This window comes from Brassica napus, chromosome C7 (genome assembly GCF_020379485.1).
Source record: "Brassica napus cultivar Da-Ae chromosome C7, Da-Ae, whole genome shotgun sequence".
In the NCBI taxonomy this organism is placed as follows: Eukaryota; Viridiplantae; Streptophyta; class Magnoliopsida; order Brassicales; family Brassicaceae; genus Brassica; species Brassica napus.
Window position 1 is genome coordinate 7,099,137 of NC_063450.1, and position 21,004 is coordinate 7,120,140.

At 40.8% G+C, this 21,004-nt stretch overlaps 5 protein-coding genes across 7 annotated transcripts; all 5 read left to right on the forward strand.

Moving 5' to 3' along the window:
- Nucleotides 1-4,310: 4,310 nt before the first annotated feature.
- Nucleotides 4,311-6,965, forward strand: LOC106446572 (serine/arginine-rich splicing factor SR45a). Of its 2 annotated transcripts, XM_013888346.3 has the most exons (9): nucleotides 4,311-4,429; nucleotides 4,546-4,565; nucleotides 4,975-5,103; nucleotides 5,213-5,242; nucleotides 5,367-5,466; nucleotides 5,565-5,714; nucleotides 6,133-6,202; nucleotides 6,287-6,504; nucleotides 6,812-6,965. In XM_013888346.3, exons 1-8 carry the CDS (start codon nucleotides 4,427-4,429, stop codon nucleotides 6,478-6,480), a joined length of 696 nt encoding a protein of 231 aa, XP_013743800.1. In that variant the 5' UTR covers nucleotides 4,311-4,426; the 3' UTR covers nucleotides 6,481-6,504; nucleotides 6,812-6,965. The 2 variants fall into 2 exon arrangements, with proteins under 2 accessions (XP_013743800.1, XP_013743799.1); XM_013888345.3 differs by having other exon boundaries at nucleotides 6,287-6,965.
- A 3,027-nt stretch (nucleotides 6,966-9,992) lies between these two features.
- On the forward strand, nucleotides 9,993-13,725 carry LOC106446571 (serine/threonine-protein kinase STY8). Of its 2 annotated transcripts, none has more exons than XM_048763593.1 (16): nucleotides 9,993-10,463; nucleotides 10,662-10,776; nucleotides 10,839-10,918; nucleotides 10,997-11,107; nucleotides 11,172-11,226; nucleotides 11,322-11,432; nucleotides 11,526-11,576; nucleotides 11,651-11,823; nucleotides 11,915-12,022; nucleotides 12,207-12,280; nucleotides 12,361-12,536; nucleotides 12,656-12,751; nucleotides 12,822-12,902; nucleotides 12,990-13,043; nucleotides 13,119-13,253; nucleotides 13,332-13,725. In XM_048763593.1, exons 1-16 carry the CDS (start codon nucleotides 10,261-10,263, stop codon nucleotides 13,458-13,460), a joined length of 1,752 nt encoding a protein of 583 aa, XP_048619550.1. In that variant the 5' UTR covers nucleotides 9,993-10,260; the 3' UTR covers nucleotides 13,461-13,725. The 2 variants fall into 2 exon arrangements, with proteins under 2 accessions (XP_048619550.1, XP_013743798.1); XM_013888344.3 differs by having other exon boundaries at nucleotides 9,997-10,463; nucleotides 13,358-13,725.
- A 726-nt stretch (nucleotides 13,726-14,451) lies between these two features.
- On the forward strand, nucleotides 14,452-15,645 carry LOC106448574 (putative F-box protein At1g47790). Its single transcript, XM_013890440.3, has one exon. It carries the CDS (start codon nucleotides 14,484-14,486, stop codon nucleotides 15,639-15,641), a length of 1,158 nt encoding a protein of 385 aa, XP_013745894.1. The 5' UTR covers nucleotides 14,452-14,483; the 3' UTR covers nucleotides 15,642-15,645.
- A 1,220-nt stretch (nucleotides 15,646-16,865) lies between these two features.
- Nucleotides 16,866-18,123, forward strand: LOC106448573. Its single transcript, XM_013890439.1, has 2 exons — nucleotides 16,866-16,894; nucleotides 16,986-18,123. The coding sequence occupies exons 1-2, from the start codon at nucleotides 16,866-16,868 to the stop codon at nucleotides 18,121-18,123; spliced, it is 1,167 nt and encodes a 388-aa protein (XP_013745893.1).
- A 9-nt stretch (nucleotides 18,124-18,132) lies between these two features.
- LOC106448572 lies at nucleotides 18,133-20,548 on the forward strand. Its single transcript, XM_013890438.1, has 6 exons — nucleotides 18,133-18,609; nucleotides 18,692-18,979; nucleotides 19,043-19,317; nucleotides 19,402-19,689; nucleotides 19,760-19,865; nucleotides 19,949-20,548. The coding sequence occupies exons 1-6, from the start codon at nucleotides 18,133-18,135 to the stop codon at nucleotides 20,546-20,548; spliced, it is 2,034 nt and encodes a 677-aa protein (XP_013745892.1).
- The last annotated feature ends 456 nt before the right edge of the window (nucleotides 20,549-21,004 follow it).

Consider the following 21,004-nt stretch of genomic DNA (forward strand, 5'->3'; position numbering starts at 1 on the left):
CGCGGCCATCTCGGCCTCAACTCTTCCTCTTTCCCTCGTCACTTCCAGGATCCTGGAGTCTCTAAGGCGCCTCATCTCTCTTTCATGAGATGCAGCGAGCGAAACCTTCTCGCCCTCAAGTTCGGCGTTCTTCCGCTCGAGCTCACGAACGACTCCTCAGGATACCTCCAACTCGGCTTTGAGCTCGTCTCTTCGAGCAATGATGCGAGCAACCATCCCGTTAAGCCTCTCGACGTCAGCCCTCGACGCATTCAGCTGGCGAGCAGAAGCTTCCTCTTTCTCCGCGCACTCCTTCTTAGCCAACTCGAGTTCGCCTAAAGCTCCCTTCAGGGCAGTGTCGTACTTGTCGATCACGACGTTCATCGCACTATCCCCCTAAACAAATGAGGAGATGAAAATTGTAAGGAAAAGTCAAAGAACGAAACAAAAAAAAAAGAAGGGACCGAGCCATTTACCAGCAGCGTGGCCCTCGCGGCTTCCTCATATTCACCTCCAAAGATGAGGTCCTTCACAGCGGGCAAAGGTTTCGCCCTCCCCCTTAATTGGCGAAGGAACTCCCCACACTTCTCGGGAACGTACACTAGAGGGGCCGGTCCCTCGTAGTGAAACGAAACCTCGTCTGGAAAGTTGACTCCGGGCACCCTCCTCAAGATAGCGGAGCCGCGAGAAGAACTGCCGACCTGAACGACCCCTTCCCCAATAGGAACCGGAGTTCCCTCGCGAGAAGACGATAGAATAGGAGGCCGCGCCTCATCGCCAACCTCGTCGTTACGTCTCCTGATCAAAAGCGGCGACTCTCCGCTGTCTTCTTCAGAACCGTCCGGACGGGCGGCGTTAAGAGGAAATTCAGATTCCTCCCTTTCACCAACTTCCACCGCATCGTCCTGTTCTCCCGATATTTCAGCCTCAGAAGCCTCCTCTTCGGGTTGAAGTTCTTCTTCTTGAACATCACCCTCCTCATTCTCAGTCGGGTCTTCGGGATTCTCCGACTGCTCGCCAGCAGACTTCTCTGTCCTCTTCTTCTTCTTCTTCTTCGCTCGCCTCCTCAGCGCTCCTCTCGACTCCCGAGCCGCCCCTCTTCCTTTTTTACCCTTCCCCGCGTTTCTAGCGCCAGAAGGGGGAACCTCACCAATGCGAAGAACCGTCGTCGAAGGTCCTTCCTCGCTGGCCAGTCCCAGCTGGGCGGCTAACATCGCGCTCAAATCGGGAAGAGTTCCCATCCTCTTTGTTCGGAGATTCACTTCTGGATATCCTTTGGGAAGATGTATAGTCGCTTGGTGCAAATAGGAAGAACGGTCGGAAGGTCAGATCTCCACTCTCCTGAAAACACAAGGCGGAAAAATCAGGGCGCGACAAATAAACTTTGCGGTAAAAAATAACCAGAAACGGCGAGGGAACGCACTTCGAGCGATCCGGTCCTTAAGTTCGCGAATCTTCTCGACGGTAATCTCGGACCAACGGTAGATCCGAAGCAAAGCGACGGCTCGAACGCTCTTCAGGAAATCCTCAGGATAGACTGGAGACGTGGGATGGCCAACTGCGAGCACAACAAAAAGAAAGTTCCGTTAAGATCAACAAAATTAGACGTAGCTCGCGACTAGATATTCTACCACAAGAACGGTTCCACAGGACCCGAAAGTCCTCTCGAGGAGGCTCCTCGAAAGCCGAGTCGTCGGACTTGATGAAGAAGTAGGAACGCTGCCAATTCTGCGTTTTGTTTGGATGACCGGCGCACACATTGCAGTTTGGTCGCATCTTCACCGAGTAGGTTCCGTCCTTCATATCGGTTATCGAGGTCATCTCCTCGAACGACCTGACGCTCATCGGCATGTCAATCTCCTCCGCTAGAACTGATAAGGTGACGGCTAGTCGCAGCGAGCCGTTCAGTAACTGACTAATCGCGATATCTCGCCGCCTAGCGTACGCGGTGATCAGTCGCGAGATGGGGAACCAACAGCGAGTGTCATCCTGGAAATAAGATTTGTATACTGTCTGGTACCCGATCGGAGGAGACCAAGGCCTTTGCTCCTTCGAAGGAATGAGGAAGGTCACGTCTGTAGCGTTCTTGGCCCGAAGAACCCTCTTCACGCTCCTCACGGTCGACTTAGTCTCCTCCACACCGTCCCAATCTTAACCGGCCACGAAAGCAGGGCGCAATAAATCAGGATGTAGTCGCGAAAGCTCCTCAAAAATCCCTTCGGGATAGAAGGTCGTCGGAAACGACTCGGCTTCGGAGTCATCGTCTTCCGAAGAATCGTCTTCCACTGCGCGAACCCTCAAAGTAATCGAGTCAACGGGCACCGCCCCACTCTGTCCGTCTCTCGCACACTCTGTCGCATCCCCCACGATGACGTTCTCGCTCCCTTCCCTCGCAAGCCGTGTAGCATCTGCGACCAAAAGCCTCTGGGAGCGAGACAAATCAACTGTGTCCATCATCGCCTCGTGATGAGTCGACTCGAGATCCCCGATACAACCTCCGTTTGGACACCTTGCCGGAGCTGATGCCGCCACAACTGAGTTCCCCTTTTGCTGCCTCCATGACCCCTGAGCCGACGACATGGTAGAACAAGGCGGCGAAGAACGCGTCGAATGAAGGCTATAACACTTAGAGAGATAAAAGAAGAAGAGAGAGAAAGTACCTTTGATCGCGGAGGAAACTTGAAGAAATGAGAGGGGATCCTCGTATTTATAAGGAAAAGAGAGGGGGGAACTCGAGGCATCATCATTAGGTCTATTCGGGCCTAGATGGGCCTCGAAACTCTCCCCAAAAATCCAGCGGACCCTCGCGACGTTTCAACTTCTCGGTGCATTTAAAAGAGAAAAAGGGGGGATTCGAGGTGTCGTCATTAAGCCTAAACGGGCCTAAATGGGCCTCGAAACTCTCCCAGATATCCAGCGGACCCTCGCGACGGCTCGGCTTCTCGTCTAAATCGGGCGTCGGTCATCCTAAAATCAGAATAAACCAAAGGTTAATCTAGATATGTCAATCGGGATCTGATTATCCGCGACTACTCGGCCTTCATGCGACACAACGATCAAAAGGAGCGATAAAGCTTCTACTGCTCGCTTCCGAGAAAACGACATTGTGCGACTCATCGACCAACCGCTCCAACTTTCCGATAGGCCTTCTATTCCCTCAAACCTTCAAACCTTAGAATCCATCACGAGCCAGAAAGCACTTCGCTCACTAATGGACTGGGGGGGACTTACTGTAGAGGATGGATTTGACCATCCCACAAGGCCCGAGGAATAGAAAGGCCTGGCCCGGATTAGGTAGAGCAACGGCTCGATCGGTCGGCTCAAGAGTCAGGTCTCTCGGCTTGACTCTTGGGTACTTTTAGTTGATCATCATCGACTGAAGTACATCCAGCTCAGCGGCTGCTCGGATGCCTACGGGCTTCTCGGCCCAGCAGAGGAGGCCCACCAAGATGGCGTAAATTAGGTCAAGGACGAGGCATCAGGACGTCTATATAAGGGAAAGGGGAGACAACGAGAGAAGGATCCGAAATCACTGACTAAGACTTGGCGGCTAGATTAGGGTTTTCACCTTTGCTTCATCTCGCCGTTAGTTGTACTTTTCCGGTAGCTCATCGAGCCACCGGCTTCCTTTCTGTCTCACTCTCTTCTTTCCCCTTGTAACCGACCGAACGTTGATATTTCCGACCATTAATAAGACGTCTTTGTTTAAACCCACATCTTATTTATTACCGTTTTCCGATTAAACACTTGAGCTCATATAAATGGAACTGTGATTTGCCATCCTCAGGGCTAATTTAAAACGATTTAGGGTTTTCTAATCAAGAATCAAGAGATGGATTATCGGTGAAGTCTCGCAGAACGGCTCCATATATCAGCATGAGCGACGGTGAAAACAAAGTAAAAAGCAATGAAGCAAAAGTAGTGGGGATTGATGATTGATTGCCATAATGACAACCGTTTTGCAGAAAGAACTTTGTGGGAGGTGATTCAGGTGAAGCGAAACGACAGAGGCAAGAGCCGTGGATTCATCTCTACACAGTTTGTTTCTGAAAGATAGCCCTAACTTCTCGTATTGGGTTACTGGGCCAAACTTAACACTGAAGTCCTTTAGTCCAAGTCAAAACGAATTGAAAACACAATTTTGAGAAAGTTTTTCAAACAGTGTACATGTGTCCTAAAATGCCCCAACCTCTGCGGTGACGTGGCAGCATGAGAAGGGAGAAAAGTCTTTTTTATTGTCATAGATAGATAGATAGATACGCATGGGTGCGTACAGCAGTGAAGATGAGTCTTGCCACATGGGATTACGAGCGGATCTGTATAAATAATTGAGTAATTACCACGTAATCATTTTTATTCTGTTCATTTTTTTTTTTGGATTTCTGACAGTGAAACCCTAATTCTCTCCGTCTCTGTCGCAATTCTATTGATTTTTCATTCTTTGGCAATGGTAACTCTCTCTCTATATATCTCTTCTTTTGTTTCCATTAGTCTTGATCCGATTTGATCTTTCTGGGTAACCCAACTAATTTCTCGAATTTTGTTTTAATTCGTTTTCCTTTGCAGCCGGATTCTCCGAGAATGAGGTAGATTTCTATTTCTATTTCTTCGAATTTCATTACCATTGTGCGAGATCGTTTGTCTCGACATCGTAAATTTGTGCTTGTCCTGTCCAGATTTGACATTTGATAACTCTACACTAGCATAGCTCTTTGGCGTAAATTTTCGATATTTTGCACAATTGCGATGAAATTGACTTGTTTAAGCCCTGATTTTTGGGTTATAGAGCTGATAATTTGGATTATTTAGTTGATGCTACGTTATTTGGCTGATTACTTTATGATTTCATATAACTGACTGTGATGTGTTTGAATAAGAAGACTGGAAGAGAGATATAACACATAATTCATGTCTAGATTTTTGATAAAAGTCAATGTAGGAGACTAGGAGGGGTTTTATAAATTTTTTAATCTTTGTTTTTTTTTTTTGCATCAGAGATTCACAATCTCCTTCACCCCTGAGAGAACTGTCCAGGTCTTGGTCCAGATCAAGATCAAGATCTGGGTCCAGACCTAGGTCGAGTTCTGTCCCAAGGCATAGATCAAGATCAAGAAGCCGCGGAAGGTTAGTTTTATGTCATATTTGTTAACTTTGCATTTTTAGCATTTCATCAAAATAACTCTGTATATGCCTGTATGTTAATCTTCTTCTTTTGGTGACGTATCTTCTCTAGGTCGAGGTCGAGGGAGAGGGGCCATCGAAGGTCAGTTATTGATTTTTTTTTAAAGGTTCTATTGTTTTGTTGTATGTAACAGTGGTACCTGTGATCGAATAGTTAGTTTCTAATGTCTTTGTTATCTCTGTTAATTAAAATGTATGGTTGGCAGGACTGAAACTGCAAACCCTGGGAGTACTCTTTACGTGACGGGCTTATCTACAAGGGTCACAGAGAGGGAGATTGAAACCCATTTCTCCAAGGAGGGGAAGGTAAATCATGTCTCAGCTTGAGTCTCCAAGGAGGGGAAATCCTCAGTATTTGGCTCTTGAATCTCTAACCTTTCGTTAATGAGTTGCTTTCTCATCAGGTTGCCTCCTGCTTTCTTGTGGTGGAGCCCCGGACTCGTGCTTCTCGTGGTTTTGCCTTTGTTACAATGGATAGCTACGAAGATGCTGACCGCTGCATTAAGTACCTGAACCAGTCTGTTCTGGAGGGCCGTTACATTACTGTTGAAAGGGTAAACAACAATCTTACTACTAAAGTTCTGCTGCAATATTCTTATAAGTTTGATTATCATCATTCTTTATTGCTGTTCAGAAAGTTTATTGCGTCAGCAACCAAAAGATGACGAGTTCATCATTCATAACACAGCTTGATCAATGGCTCAAGTTTAGGCTTTTACCAATGATCATGATCATCTAATCAAATATTGCCCCAACCCCAACATCTATACAACTCTCAACTAATCAACGACATTATCAACAACTTTTAGCCAAGGGTTTTATGGTATTGCTAGCTTTTTTTTTTTAGTGTATGCTCATTGATTGCATTCTTGTGAACCTGGTGTTATATCAATGTCGTTTTTTTTTCTTTGTTCAACTTGGAATTCTCTTGTGCGTATTGGTCAATTCACTTTGATACTGTTTTTCTTACAGTCAAGGAGGAAGCGTCCAAGAACTCCCACTCCAGGGCACTATCTTGGTCTGAAAAACGACAGGGATCATGGTAAAATCCACCGTGTTAAAACTATTCTCTTTAGGGATTTAGAAGAGTGTATAAAGTAATAACAAAACTCTCAACTCTTTTCAGGGGGTCGTGACCGAGACCGTGGTAGTCACTATGGGCGTGATGATTATGGAGACCGTAGGTCAGCAAGACGACCACCTTTGAGAGGAAGGCGTGACTATTCTCCGCCACCTCGCAGGGAAAGGTCGAGGAGAGATAGGTCTTACTCTCCTTATGGGAGTCCAGAAAGGAGGAGACACCACCGTGGCTCAAGGTGAGATGTTCGCAAAAAGTATGCTATAATAGGCCTGTTCTTTTTGGAGACGCCGCGGCCGCGTCAGCTTTTCAAAAATATAAAGCAAATAACTATCATCGTTGTCGCTGGGTTTTGTAAAAACAATCACATCCTCCATTTTTCAAGTCGCTGCGTCAACTTCAACCCAGCAAATACGACGCTCGAAATTTCAGCGGCAGCGGCGATTCCGTTTTCATGTCTTTGATTGTCCGTTGCGGCTGTTTTTAATCAGAACATCAAAGAATTTTCTTCTGCCCTAGCTTTATTTTCTGCCGCTGCCGCTAGTCGTGGCGTTCATAAAATGAACATGCTAAATGTAACTAAACATTTTCTTAGGATTTGGCTGAAAATGAAGGTTCTTACTCTCTCGGACGTTTTGTTTCTATGTCTGCTTGTGTTGTGTGTTTGGATTGTTTGTTCTTTAATCGTTTTCTTGGATCAAACGAGTGGTTCAGATTCTTTTTTCTCTTTGCTCGTTTGTGTTGACTTCAAGCTAAATGTATTAGCTGAGACCTAGAGCTCCACGTAGTTGTTTTTGACTAATTATAAGCTCGTATATGATGACCAGAACCTGAAATCTGCACACTAGAAAGTTGGTGTTTTAGATTTACTGATTTGATTGAATTGGTTGGAAAGGACTGGCAAAAGAAAAAGACTTGGTAGACCAAGAGATGAATCATGATCTGATCTTGTCAATAAATGATGGTTCATAGTCCAAGCGAGTCAGGCTTTTAGTCGTCGAAGCTAAGAGAGAGGACATGAGCTACGGTTTGTTGCTTCTTTGTCACAAATAGAGATGGTTTTGCATTTGATGCCCAAACCCAATTCTGATTCAGACTAGTTTAAGACATTAATCGTAACTCTTAAAGTAGTTGAGCCCTCCATGAAGGCAACTAGATCTCTACAAAATCCATATGAGTTGAGAGTAAGATCCATGCAGTTTGGGTGGAAACCTATGTTCCCTCTATAGCCGCATTCTTAATTTTAAGCTGATAGAGATATGCACATTGATGGTAACGTGAGCTATATCTTCGGCTTAAAAAAAAACCTTCAAATTTTCTCATTGCCATCAATGTGGTAAAGAAATCTTCAAATTTGAAGGTTGCCTTAGGTTCTTGGAACTGCTGAGGAAACCTTCAAATTTACCAATGACACATGCTCACTGTGCTATAAGAAAACAAAGGACATACAAACTTTTAGTGTGTTTCAAAGACTTTGACATGAAACACATTTTAGTTTATAATATTAGGCCTGGGATTTTTGCCCAAACCGAATGGGCCGAACCGGACCGAACCGGTTTTTTTCGGTTTTCGGTTCGGTTCGGTTTGGTTTTTGATTTTCAAAAAAAAAAAAAAAATTTAAAAACCGAAAATAACCAAAAATATCCGAAAATAACCGAAAACCCGAACCGAAAATAACCGAATAACCCAAAAATAACCGAATTTAACCGAAATAACCGAATTTAACTGAAAATATCCGAATATTTTGGAAAAATTATACCAAAATTAACCGAAAATTTAAAAATTCGGTTATTTTCGGAAATAAAATTGAAAACCGAAATAAACCGATAACCGAACCGAACCGAACCGAAATTTCATTCGGTTTATTTCGGAATTGTTTTTAAAAACTTCGGTTAACCGAAAACCGACGGTTCGGTTCGGTTCGGTTTCGGAAAACCGACGTTACTTTATATTATTCGGCTCCAACTACTTGGGATGCTGAATCAGTTCCACAAAAGTGATACAAGTATGGTTATTGTGTACTATGATAATAGATCAATGGAGGGCTCCAACTACTGTCTTCCATCCGCGCCCGAGCGCACACGGGAGGTTTAGTTATATGGTTTGCAACGAGATAGTTTCTCGAAGATTTTTTTCTGGTTTTATAAAATTTTCTATCCCAATATAACACAAAGTGTAAAAATGGTTTTTTAGGCAAAAAAAATTATAACTATGTTTTATTAGGCTAATTTTTTTTTGTACCATTTTTTCTTCTAATACCCTTTAGTATTTTTCAAAATAACTCAAATAAATAGTTTTACAAACAACAAAAAATTCAAAAAATAGTAACTACTGATTGAATACCTATATCAACTTATTTTTATTTTTTTCCAATTCTAAAAATGTTTAAATCATAATTTCTTATTTTGTTCTAAAAAAGTAGAATTGACATTCTACACAGTAGAAAATGTAATCCACTTTTTCATTGAATCTAATATGTTTAGAATACGTGATCTATGTAAATAATAGTAATATAAAATATTTGGAAAACACATTCCGCACTTAACCTATTGTTCTAAAATCTGTAGAATCCGGAATCTACACATTACTATAAATCTAAAACCTGTAGAAATCGGAATCTACGCATTAATATAAATCTAAAGCTAGTGTTCTACATATAGTAGAATACAGATTCTACAGATAAGAATAATCCAGTTCCAAAAATATGGGAAGAGAATATTTGGAAATATTCAGTCTCCTTATATTTTTTAATCATTTTTTTTAAATAGTACTTTTAATATATTTATCAGGATCGACCGGTTCAGATCGAACGTTTGCTTACGGTATCGATAGATCCCTTTGAGAAAAAAAAACTTTGAACTTTAGTTTTTTTGGGATTTTTAATATTTTTTTAATTATTTTAGTTAAAAATATATTTTAATATTTAACCATTGATTTATTAATTGTAATTTCAATTTTTTAATTGAAATTAAGGGCAGTATTGCCATTTTGAAAATATTTAGACTAATAAAACATAAAATATATGAGATTAGCCTAATAAGACATAATTATCATATTTTTTTGGCATAAAAAACAATTTTTGATTAATTTAAGAGAAATTCCCTAGGATAACCATTTTTTAGTTTTTGTCACAAAAATAGCTCTCAATGAAGAAAATGAGCAAAATAAGTTTTATTAAAAGGTAAAAATATGGTTAACTAATATAGACTTAAAGTTTAGAGTTAAGGGGTGAGGTTTTGGGGATAGGGTTTCAAATTCTAAAAAATAAAAAATTAAAATTAAAATTTTGAAAAAGAAAAACAATTTCTTGCCGATTACAGGAAATCAAGGTTTCAAGTCCCGGAAAATAGCGATTTATTAATGAAGATTACAAAAAGAAAGCTTTACAAGTTAGCTTCAACATGATACAAGTAAATCTGGTCATGAATGGATCTTCATAGGACGGCTCAGATGATGCAGTTATTCGTAAATCTTTGTAAGACAGGTAGTATTGTCGGTTGTCGAATCGTCTATGTAATCTTTTTCATATCATAGTTGTAAGATCATAATAAATCAGTGTTAAAAAAAAAAAAGTGAATTGAGATTTTACATTATAATGTTTCAAATATAAAATATATCGTCTGTGTTATATTGTATTTTTTCGAATAACTTAAGTTTTATTTTTTACCAAAAACTTAAGTTTTATTTTATCCAAAAATAAAATAAAAAGCCCCATTATTCAAACAGAGGCTACTTGTGAGTTGTGACCCACACCAGTTAATGACGTGGCTATATCCTACGTGTAAAGCACAGCACACGGTGACGCTAATCGCCTAATCCCTCTCTCTCGCTCGCTCGCTCTTTAATCTCTATCCCCTCTCTGTTTCGGCGTATATATAAGAATCTCTGAAGATTGTTTCAATCTCTCTCTCTCTCTCATTGTTCGCAAGTTACCGTACCTGAATCTTGGATCAATCTTCTATATCGTCTTTTGGATTCTCAAGATTTCAGTTTTCTGATCCTCCGTCGTGGATTTGGTACCGATGAAGAACACAGACGAGTCGGAGAGTTCCGGCAGCAGAGCCGTCGTGGCTTCTCCGTCCCATGAGAACCCTAGACACTACCGCATGAAGCTCGACGTCTTCGGTGAAGTCTTACAGCGACTTCAAGAATCTAGCTACGAAGAAGCCTCTCTCCCTGATTTCGAGGATCAGCTCTGGCAGCATTTCAATCGTCTTCCTGCTCGGTAACCTTTCTTCTTCTGCTTCTACATTGATTTCGACTGTTCCATTAGGGTTTTGTCATCTCTGAGTATGATCAATTGGAACCTTCTAGAATCTTGCCACGTCTTTTCTTGCCACGTGTCTCTTGATCCAAGTGAACGTAATCTTTTGGTTTGTCTTAGTATCGTCATTGCATTGTCTTTGCTATCTCTCCCACCCAGATATGCTCTCGATTTTAAAGTTGAGAGGGCGGAAGATGTTCTCACGCATCAGAGATTGCTCAAACTTGCGGAAGATCCCGCAACTAGACCTGTGTTTGAAGTTCGTGATGTACAGGTACTATTATAGATTAAGCTCACAAGTGTTCTTTGTGTTGATTCCCTTCTCTTTTGTTGCAGGTTTCTCCGAGAAACTCTGCTGACTCTGACCCTGCGTTGGAAGATGATGCTCAAAGCTCTAGCAAACCACACGGGAAGGGGTAAAGATCCATCTTAAAAACTAGTTTTCAACATTCTACTTTCTTTCTAATCATGCGGTTACCCTTATTTTTTAAAAGGATTCTTGCAACTCCAACTTTTGGCTCCTCTTCAAATTTTGAGGCTATCACTCAGGGGAGTAAAATTGTTGAAGATGATGATAGTGCTGTTAATGCACCATTGGCTACTCGGTGAGATTTCTTTGTTAAGTTTTGGTACATAGATTCCCAACTTACGTTGCTGCCTATCTTGCAGACCGATGCATGAGATTACCTTTTCGACCATCGATAAGCCTAAAATCCTTAGTCAGGTTCTTGATGCTTCGTTACAGACTGTCATGTAGTGGATGGTTGCATCTTCCGTTTTTTTGTGATAATTTGAGTCAGAGATGGTTTTCTGTTTCAGCTTACTTCCCTGCTTAGTGAGCTTGGATTGAACATTCAAGAGGCTCATGCTTTCTCCACTGTGGATGGTTTTTCTTTGGATGTCTTTGTTGTTGATGGTTGGTCTCAGGAGGTATGATTTTAACTTTCTTGGAGCATCATGCTACTTGTTACTTAGTGAATGACTTTGTAAGTTATTATAACGTTAGCAACTTTGGAATTATAGGAAACATATGGTCTAAAGGATGCATTAGGCAAGGAGATACTGACGCTTAAGGTATTTTCTCTATCCTGATTCTCAGATTGCTTTTGGAGGCTGTACCTATATTTTCCGTTGGCTGTGTTCTACAGTATCAACTTGGTTCAAGACAGAAGGCTATTTCTTTCTTTGAGCGTGACAATTCAAGCAACTACCTGATACCCGCCTGCATTGAGATACCCACAGATGGAACTGACGAGTGGGAAATTGACGTGAAACAGCTCCAAATTGAAAAGAAAGTGGCATCTGGTTCATATGGGGATCTGTGAGTGTTATTGTTTTGTAAGATTTGTTCAAAAAATTGTTTTAAGTTTTTATCCAGAAGTGACTTTAATATGTTAATGATTCCTATGCAGGCATAGAGGCACTTATTGCAGTCAGGAGGTTGCTATCAAATTTCTCAAGCCTGAGCGTGTAAACGCGGAGATGCTTAGAGAATTTTCTCAAGAAGTTTATATCATGAGGTCAGTGCAATTAAAGTGAATCATGATGTGGAATGCATAGTAGTTTGCGCTGGTAGTTTATGTACAGAAACATGCCGCTTTTCGCTCATGAGTCATGATGCTTATGCTGTATAAAGTAACCAACCTGCATGCTTCATTGTTCTCAGTGTCAGTTTGTGACTGATACATATTTTACTGTCTTTAGGAAAATCCGACACAAAAACATTGTTCAGTTTTTGGGTGCATGCACACTATCTCCGACCCTCTGTATTGTGACTGGTACGATATTAGTAGATGCCAGTTTTGAGTAGTAATTCACAAAGACATGTCTCATTTGAGTCTATTATCTTTTGTGACAGAGTTTATGGCTCGGGGGAGCATTTACGATTTTCTTCACAAGCAGAAATTCGCTTTCAAGATTCAAACATTGCTTAAAGTTGCAGTTGATGTTGCAAAAGGAGTGTGCTATCTGCATCAAAACAATATCATCCACAGGGACCTTAAGACTGCAAATCTGCTCATGGATGAATACGGAGTAAGATTTGTTCTCTCTCTGGTTATGCTTCATGTAGAAGCAACAGACTCTCTCTCTCTCTCTCTCTCTCTCTCTCTCTCTCTCTGGGGTTCTAAAATTTGGGTTTATTTTCTGAGCAGCTTGTCAAGGTTGCTGATTTTGGAGTTGCCAGAGTACAGATTGAATCAGGGGTGATGACAGCTGAAACAGGGACATATCGATGGATGGCTCCGGAGGTATGAAGTCCATAGCTCTCTGTTTAATCTCTCACCTCACTCACTTTGACAATATACTTCTGAGATCCAGGTGATTGAACACAAACCGTACAGTCACAAAGCAGATGTGTTCAGTTATGGGATAGTGATATGGGAACTTTTGACTGGTCATGTAAGAGTTCTGCTTACAAGTCTTTCTCTCCGAATTGCTCTTCATGCTAACTAAAGATACTCTTGACTAAATTGTAAATGGAAACAGATCCCATATGCTTACTTGACTCCATTACAAGCGGCTGTTGGCGTTGTTCAGAAGGTACTGTATTTATTTTAAGAACGTCTTTGCATTTAGAATGTTTCAGAGGCTAAATTGAATTCTTTTTTTTTTCAGGGGCTTAGACCGAAGATACCAAAGAAGACACATCCAAAAGTGAAGGGACTTCTACAGAGATGCTGGAACCAAGACCCAAAAGACAGACCAGAGTTTGAGGAAATCATAGAAATGCTTCAACAGATAATGATTGAGGTAAACGTCGTACCGTGATGATGATCCGAGTAAAAAAAAAAAAAAAAACCCTTTTAGAGGCGAGATTTCTGAGAGCAGGATGTGGTGGTGGTGAAAACAAGCAGGTTGGAGATGAAGACCCTGCAGATAAGGACAAGCACTGTCTTGGTTTCTTACAAGCGGCCTTCCGAAAGCCTCGTTACTAGTTCATCTGATATAGTGATATAGCTCTCACTCATTCACTCTCTTACATATTTTGACTTGTACAGTTTTTTTCTTGTTTCTTTTAGTTGGTTGGTGTGGGCTGGCTGATGGGGGAGTTTTGACCTTAAGAGAGTGTTTTCTCCTTTTACGATTCCTTTCTACTTAGAAAACCCTTTTGGCACTTTTTATAATGATAAAGAAGCTATGGGTATTCATTTGACAAAATCATTTTTCTTTATCTAGTGAACAGAGTATTTCTTTTTAATGAGCATATTGTTTTGGTTGTTACGTACTTTTTCCACTCATGTCTGCCACTGACACACCCTACTTGAGCTTGACTGACAGCAGCAAACTCGTGTTCATGGCCATACGAGTCAAACTAACATATAGGGATGACTAACGTAATGACGACTTCTTTTGACTACACACAACACTGTTTATTGGTTTATTAGTAACTTTAATTAAGCACGGAGACATTTTATTAGCTGGAGAAGAGTGGTTTTCCAATGAGCTTGATGGAGATGGCAAAGTATGGTATGAGATTTATAGAAACATTTGGAGTCATCCGTAGAACTCATGAACCATAACCGAGAAACCGATGAACATCTGAATCACACATTCCTTGTCGACCAAGTATACATCTTATTTCTCATCGTTGAAACGTTTTCACGAGACTCCATCCACAAACATCATACGAGAGATGTGTTTAGGACTTTCTAAGGGTTTTGGTGTGTTTCCTTTTCTACGTAAATTAGGGTTTAGAAGTGGCGGAGGGAGAATTTTGTTTTAAGGGGGTCAAATTGATGATACATATATTTTACAAGGGTCATTAAGCTAAACTCATCATATGTTTCCACAAGACATACATGCAAAACAAAAAAACTTCAAAATTCACATGGGTCAATTGACCCACATGATTATATGCTGCCTCCGCCAACTGGTTTAAAGTTTTAGTGTTTTGGCCTTTTTTTTTTTTTTTTTTTTTTTTAAGGTTTGATTATATACAAGGGTCGATCTCTTATGATCAAATTAGGGTTTTGAGTAACTATGGAGCCAAGAGAAAAGAAGAAGAGGAAGACAAACTGCAAAAAAAGCAGAATACAATCGATTCCTACAGACCTAACCATAGAGATACTCTCAAGGCTGCCTGAGAAATCTGTGGCTAGGTTTAGTTGTGTGTCCAAGCTTTGGTCATCAATCACCTCGGACCCATCTTTCCCACGGTCGCGCCTTCTACTCTGCTTCCAAAAACATAACGACTTGTTTATTTCATCTATTCCACATCATAATCAGAACTCGAACAGGTCCTACTCTTCTTCTCTGTCTTTTGGTCATCATCATATGACGAAACTCCCACTACATTTTGATCTCTACCAATCCACGGAATCTGTCCATGGCTTGATCTGCTTTGTTTTAAATAATCCTATAGTTTGGAACCCTAGCACGAGACAGTCCATAACTTTACCAGCTATACCCACGCCATGTAAGGACTGGAAAAAAGTAGAACTCTTTTTAGGGTATGATCCCATTGAAGGTAAACACAAACTAGTGTGCGTTCCCTACAAAAGGACTTGTTATGTGTGCCGAGCTTTTACATTGGGATCATCTCAAGAATCATGGAGAACGGTCAAAACTAATTGTCGGCATCGTCCTACCGGTTATACCTATGGGCAATGCATCGAGGGTGTGATATATTATCTAGCATCTAGTCTTGAGGGGGACGATAGAGTTGTAATGAGCTTCGATGTCAGATCTGAAAAGTTTGATATGATAAGACTACCTTCGAACTCTGACTGGGACGTGCTGATAACATATAAGGGAAGGTTGGGTTTATTTGAAATAGATTATGGAATAACGAATAGAAGATTATGGATTTTGGAGGATGCAGAGAAACACAACTGGTCGGGACAAGACTTTCTTTTACCTTTTGGTGACTTAGATGCTCGGAGTTTCAAACTAAAAGGTTTTACTCATGCTGGTGAGTTTATTTTTGTACCGGAAATGACTAGCCAATCGGCTTATATTTTATTATGTGATCCGGTGAGAAACAGCTGGAGAAAATTTGAATTTAAAGGAATAGCAGACGAGGTATCGGTCCATAATGGAGTTGTTGAAGAAGAAGAGGAAAAACAAGATGATGAACACCGACCTATGTATGCGCTCCTTGCTTTCCCGAATCACATTGATAGTCAAATGTCTTTGTAACAATTTGCTGCTGTTTTCTTTTTCCTTTGAATGATATTCTTATGCCAACTTTATGATTTTCTTATAATATATTTTTCTGAGTCTTTACTTTGATTCTATCTATCCCGTTTCATTACCAGTTCATTGTGATTCACATTGATAGTCAAGTGTCTTTGTTACAATCTGCTTTTCCGTTCTTCCTTGGAATGACACTCGTATGCAACTTCATGATTTTTATAAATATTTTTTTTTGGAGTCTTTAGTTTGCTTCTATCCCATTTCATTACCAGTTCTTTGTATGTAAAAGAGAGTATAAACACGAATTGCTTTAAGTGAACATTATGTTGAATCTCTTAACATTAGCACCCAAAAAAAAACATTATGTCACTACAAGAAAAATGGGCTTTAATAGCATATCAGAATAGCGTTTTTTACGATTATGCTATGTTTTCGATACCCGTGTTTTAAACATAGTGTTTTCCTTTTACGAGACGCTATGTTCGAATGTCGACTTAAAAAAATTAAAATAAGCGTACGGTTTTGAAGGAGATGCTTATGTATTATAGCAAAGAAACATAAAAACTGTTATCTTTAGTTAGCGCGGTAATGCCCGCGACACTTAGAAATTTTTTGACTCCTAAAATCAATTAAGCTCCAAATAAAAATAGAAACCCCCAAAAATTAGGGTTCTCCCATCTCTCATTTGTGTCTCCCCCATTTCCTCCATTCGATCGATAATCTGAAACCAAAACCTCTCATTTCTCTGAATCTAGCTCACATCAAATCTCACTCTCAATTATCAAGCTCTTTACTTATCTCATCCAGAATCGGCAAAATCACGTCCCCTCTGATCGAAATCAATCTCCAATCAATCGAAGGTGAACTCGGGTTTTCTCACATTGTCTCCAATTCCGATTGTTAACCGTTTATCTCTTTCGTAGTAGTGATTTAATTGCATGTTTAATTGATTCGTTTTTGTGCTCTCTGTTGCAGGGAGATATCGTTCCAGAGTTTTCGATTAAGGTATCGTTTTTGTGCTCTTTAGGTTTCTCGATGAAGATTATAATTTGCTGGGTTTATTAACACCGTTGTCTTCTTTTGTAGCTAGGTCAAATCAAAGTTCAAGAAATCTATCAGGTAAAATTAGTAACAAAACAATTCCATTTAAGAACTCTCGTTTTGTTTTGTTCTTTGTGGGTTGATAAAGTTAATCTCTTGTATGTAAACTTGGTTTGGAGCTGAAACATGGATAAATCTTGGGTTTGGTTACCAAGGTATTAACTTCACTTCACACTCTTTTAATTTCTCGTTTTGTATATCTCATTATGCTAAACTGTTTATCTCTCACTTGTGGTAACTCGACAGGAATAGCCTTGAGTATGAGAAAGGAGCCAGTGACTTTGTGTCTTCTTCATCGAGCCGTTTAGGTGTTCCAGCTGAAATGTTCTGCCCTTGTGTTGATTGCCGCAATGTCTGCCATCAGTCTAGTGATACAGTTTTCGAGCATCTTGTGATTAGAGGGATGGATCCGAAGTACAAGATTTGTAAATTATGGTCTAAACACGGAGATATAAGGCCTGATAAGCCATGTGATATCAACTCGTCTGAGAATGAGGCGTATGAGTTGTTTAGAACAACTTTCATGGCAAGTGAAGACCATCAGTCAGCTCAGCAGGAGAGTGCAGAGGTGTTTGCGGGTATTGACAGACCAGAAGAAGCTGAGTTCAGAAAAAAATTGGAGGATGCAGAAACTCCGTTGTACTCTCAGTGTGCTAAATACACGAAGGTTGCTGCGATCATGGGACTCTACAAGATTAAGGTCAAAAGTGGGATGTCTGAGAGCTATTTTGATCAGTTATTGGCGTTAATTCATGACATGCTTCCGAAGGAGAATGTGCTACCTAAGTCTACAGATGAGGTTAAGAAATTTCTGAAACAGTTTGGGTTTGGGTATGATGTCATCCACGCCTGCAAGAACGACTGTATCTTGTACAGGAAGAAGTATGAGGATTCGGTCAGCTGTCCAAGATGCAGTGAATCAAGATGGGAGAAGGATAAGCATACTGGTGAAGAGAAGAAAGGGATTCCGGCTAAGGTGCTTAGGTATTTTCCGATAAAAGACAGGTTCAGAAGAATGTTTAGATCAAAGCGTTTGGCGGAGGACTTGTGTTGGCATTCCTCAAATACTTCTACCGATGGAACTATGCGACATCCAGTGGATTCAGTGACGTGGGGTCAGATTAACAGCAAATGGCCGGAGTTTGCTGCTGAAGCAAGAAACCTAAGACTAGGTATCTCTACTGATGGCATGAATCCGTTCTCCATCCAGAACACCAAGTATAGCACATGGCCTGTTCTCTTAGTCAACTACAACATGGGCCCGACTCAGTGCATGAAATCCGAGAACATTATGTTGACAATGTTGATACCTGGCCCAACCGCACCAAGCAACAACATTGACGTCTATCTCCAGCCACTGATAGAGGACCTGAAGAGTTTGTGAACAGAAGGTATGGCAGTGTATGATTCGTTTAAGAAGGAGAGTTTCAATCTTAGAGCTATGTTGATGTGGAGTATCACCGACTATCCTGGTTTAGGTACATTAGCTGGCTGTAAAGTGAAGGGGAAGCAAGCCTGTAATGTCTGTGGCAAGGATACACCGCATAGGTGCCTAAAGTTTAGTCGCAAACACGTTTACATGGGGAACAGGAAGCGTCTCATGCCTAATCATCCTTATAGAAGAAGGAAAAGATGGTTTGACAACACGGTGGAGCTTGGTACTGCAAATAGGATTCAGAGTGGTGCTGAAATTTGTGATAGTCTTAGGGATTTTAAAAACGACTTTGGGAAAAAGTTAAGTAAGAAGAGTAAGCGAAAAAGGACAACAGGAGATGAGGATGATGTTGTTTCAGCTGACGAGTACGAAGAAGATGATGATCTCTGGCGGTGGAAGAAAAAATCAATTTTCTTTGACTTACCTTATTGGAAGGTATGTTTTTCCTTTCAACATTTTACTTCTCGTGTTTATTTAGAATAATTTTTCTCATACATACTTGTAAAATATATGGCAGGATATGCCTGTTAGGCATAACATAGATGTTATGCACGTGGAGAAGAATGTCTCTGATGCATTGCTATCTATTCTGATGCATAGTGGGAAATCAAAGGATGGCCTCAAAGCAAGAAACGATTTAGAAGACATGGGTATTAGAAGCAACTTGCATACTGAAGTTAGGGGAAAGAAGACTTACTTGCCTCCAGCTGCGTATTGGCTTTCTAAGGAAGAAAAAAAGAAATTTTGCAGAAGGTTATCCAACTTCAGAGGCTCTGATGGTTACTGTGCCAATATCTCCAACTGTGTCTCACTGGATCCTCCCTCTATTGGCGGCATGAAGTCACATGACCATCATGTTCTAATGTAGAATCTGTTACCGGTTGCGTTGAGAGGTCTACTTCCACGAGGTCCTCGTCTTGCAGTGACTCGGATATGCAATTACTTCAACAGACTGTGTCAACGCATCATTGATCCAGAAAAGATTATTAAACTAGAAGAAGAAATTGTGGAGACAATGTGTCAGCTAGAGAGATACTTTCCTCCATCTCTGTTTGATATCATGTTTCATCTTCCACTCCATCTAGCAAGAGAAGCACGCTTGGGTGGCCCTGTACACTTCAGGTGGATGTATCCCTTTGAGAGGTAATCTTCCACTGCATCTAGCAACACAAAGCACTGCTACTATATGTATATGGTACTGACGATATCTTATATTTTCATTCTTAGGTATATGAAGACACTAAAAGCTTTTGTCAAGAATTTTGCAAGACCAGAAGCTTGTATGGCCGAGGGTTATTTGGCTGGTGAATGCCTTGCATTTTGTATGGAGTTCCTGCAGAAATCAGTTCCAGTTGAAGAAGCATTGACAAGAAACGAAGATGTTGAGACGACTCAGAATGTTCTTGAAGGCCGAACGCTGCATAAAGCAAAAGAAGTGAGTCTTACTGACAAAGAGAGAGATGTTGCTCACCGGTATATCCTCATGAATACTGCAGTGATCGACCCTTATGTTCAGTAAGTTAAAACTCCAAAGATTGGGACATGTGTTTTTATCTTCTCTCACACTAACTTAATCAATATACAGGATGCATTTAGAAGAACTTCAAAATACGGATGTAAGATGTGCAAAAAATGAAACCATCTTATGGAAGTATCATACAGAAAGGTTTTCACAGTGGATTAAAGAGAAGGTATTATTAATTTTTTTTTTGTATTAATAATTCTGTATGTATATGTTCTGATATGTATATGTTCTGATATGTTTCCTTTTCAGATACCAAATAACTCCAAGGACCATTCGCAAAGGCTGAGATGGCTTGCTTTTGGACCAAGAAATATTGCTCACACCTACAAGGAATTTGTAGTTAATGGCTATCGATACCATACAGACGATATGCAGAGGAAGACACAGAACAGTGGAGTAGCATATGAAGCCTTTTCGATGTGCAGAGCTAGTGCCAAAGATTCGAGGCAACAGGCTGATATAGTAACATACTATGGCGTGATAAAGGAGATCATTTTGCTTGACTATCACATGTTTCAAGTGCCTCTGTTTAAGTGCAGCTGGGCTCATAAAGGTAGAGGACTTAAAGAGGAAGACGGTTTCACACTAGTGAATCTCCATATGAACCAGTCAACATTTGCAAACGATCCGTACATTATGCCTTCGCAAGCTAAACAAGTGTTCTATTCTAGAGAGGAAGATAGCTCTCCTTGGTATGTAGTGATGAGAGCACCACCACGAGGGTATCATGAGTTAGAGACAGAAGAAGAGATTTGTTCTGCAACGTTAGCAGTCCAGCCTGAAGAAGATATGGCAGATCAATCATCCGATGACGAGAGTTTTTGTGTTAGGAATGACTGTGAGGGTTAACTAATATATGAATAATGATGAGTTTGTTTTTCTTTCAGGTAATTTGGTGCAATGAATTCCAAAGCTGTTACAGAGAAGTGTCGTCGCAGTAAACGCGAAGCAGGTCTTGATGTTAGTCCTGAGGTTTCCTTAGTTCAGAAAAAACCCAAGAAAAATGCTACGATCCCGACCCTGGACGAAGACTATCATTCAGAAGAAGAAACAGATCATCAGGAAGTGGAAGAAACAGAACCTGAAAAAGTCGATGAAACTGGACCTGAAGATATGGGAGTTCAAGATGCTACCCCAGAGACAAAAGATGAAGGTGTGGATCCTGAAGATGTTACACAAGCAGAGAGAGATGTTAACGAAGATGACGACGATGAAACACAACCACCATCACAACAAGAACAATTCAGTACTCAGTCGGAGCCACAGAGACAGACACAGACAGAGCAGTCCGATAACACAGTCAAG

Excerpts from the sequence above, each read along its gene's own strand:
- LOC106448572 (XM_013890438.1), top strand. The coding sequence starts at position 18,133 with ATGGCAGTGTATGATTCGTTTAAGAAGGAGAGTTTCAATCTTAGAGCT. Across the intron at positions 19,690-19,759 it reads GTGATCGACCCTTATGTTCA|GATGCATTTAGAAGAACTTC; the intron begins GTAAGTTAAAAC and ends ATCAATATACAG. Across the intron at positions 19,866-19,948 it reads CACAGTGGATTAAAGAGAAG|ATACCAAATAACTCCAAGGA; the intron begins GTATTATTAATT and ends TTTCCTTTTCAG.
- LOC106446572 (XM_013888345.3), top strand. Across the intron at positions 5,467-5,564 it reads ATTTCTCCAAGGAGGGGAAG|GTTGCCTCCTGCTTTCTTGT; the intron begins GTAAATCATGTC and ends CTTTCTCATCAG. Across the intron at positions 5,715-6,132 it reads GTTACATTACTGTTGAAAGG|TCAAGGAGGAAGCGTCCAAG; the intron begins GTAAACAACAAT and ends TTTTTCTTACAG.
- LOC106448574 (XM_013890440.3), top strand. The coding sequence starts at position 14,484 with ATGGAGCCAAGAGAAAAGAAGAAGAGGAAGACAAACTGCAAAAAAAGC.
- LOC106448573 (XM_013890439.1), top strand. The coding sequence starts at position 16,866 with ATGGATAAATCTTGGGTTTGGTTACCAAG. Across the intron at positions 16,895-16,985 it reads TCTTGGGTTTGGTTACCAAG|GAATAGCCTTGAGTATGAGA; the intron begins GTATTAACTTCA and ends GTAACTCGACAG.
- LOC106446571 (XM_048763593.1), top strand. The coding sequence starts at position 10,261 with ATGAAGAACACAGACGAGTCGGAGAGTTCCGGCAGCAGAGCCGTCGTG. Across the intron at positions 10,464-10,661 it reads TTCAATCGTCTTCCTGCTCG|ATATGCTCTCGATTTTAAAG; the intron begins GTAACCTTTCTT and ends TCTCCCACCCAG. Across the intron at positions 12,903-12,989 it reads GGGAACTTTTGACTGGTCAT|ATCCCATATGCTTACTTGAC; the intron begins GTAAGAGTTCTG and ends AAATGGAAACAG.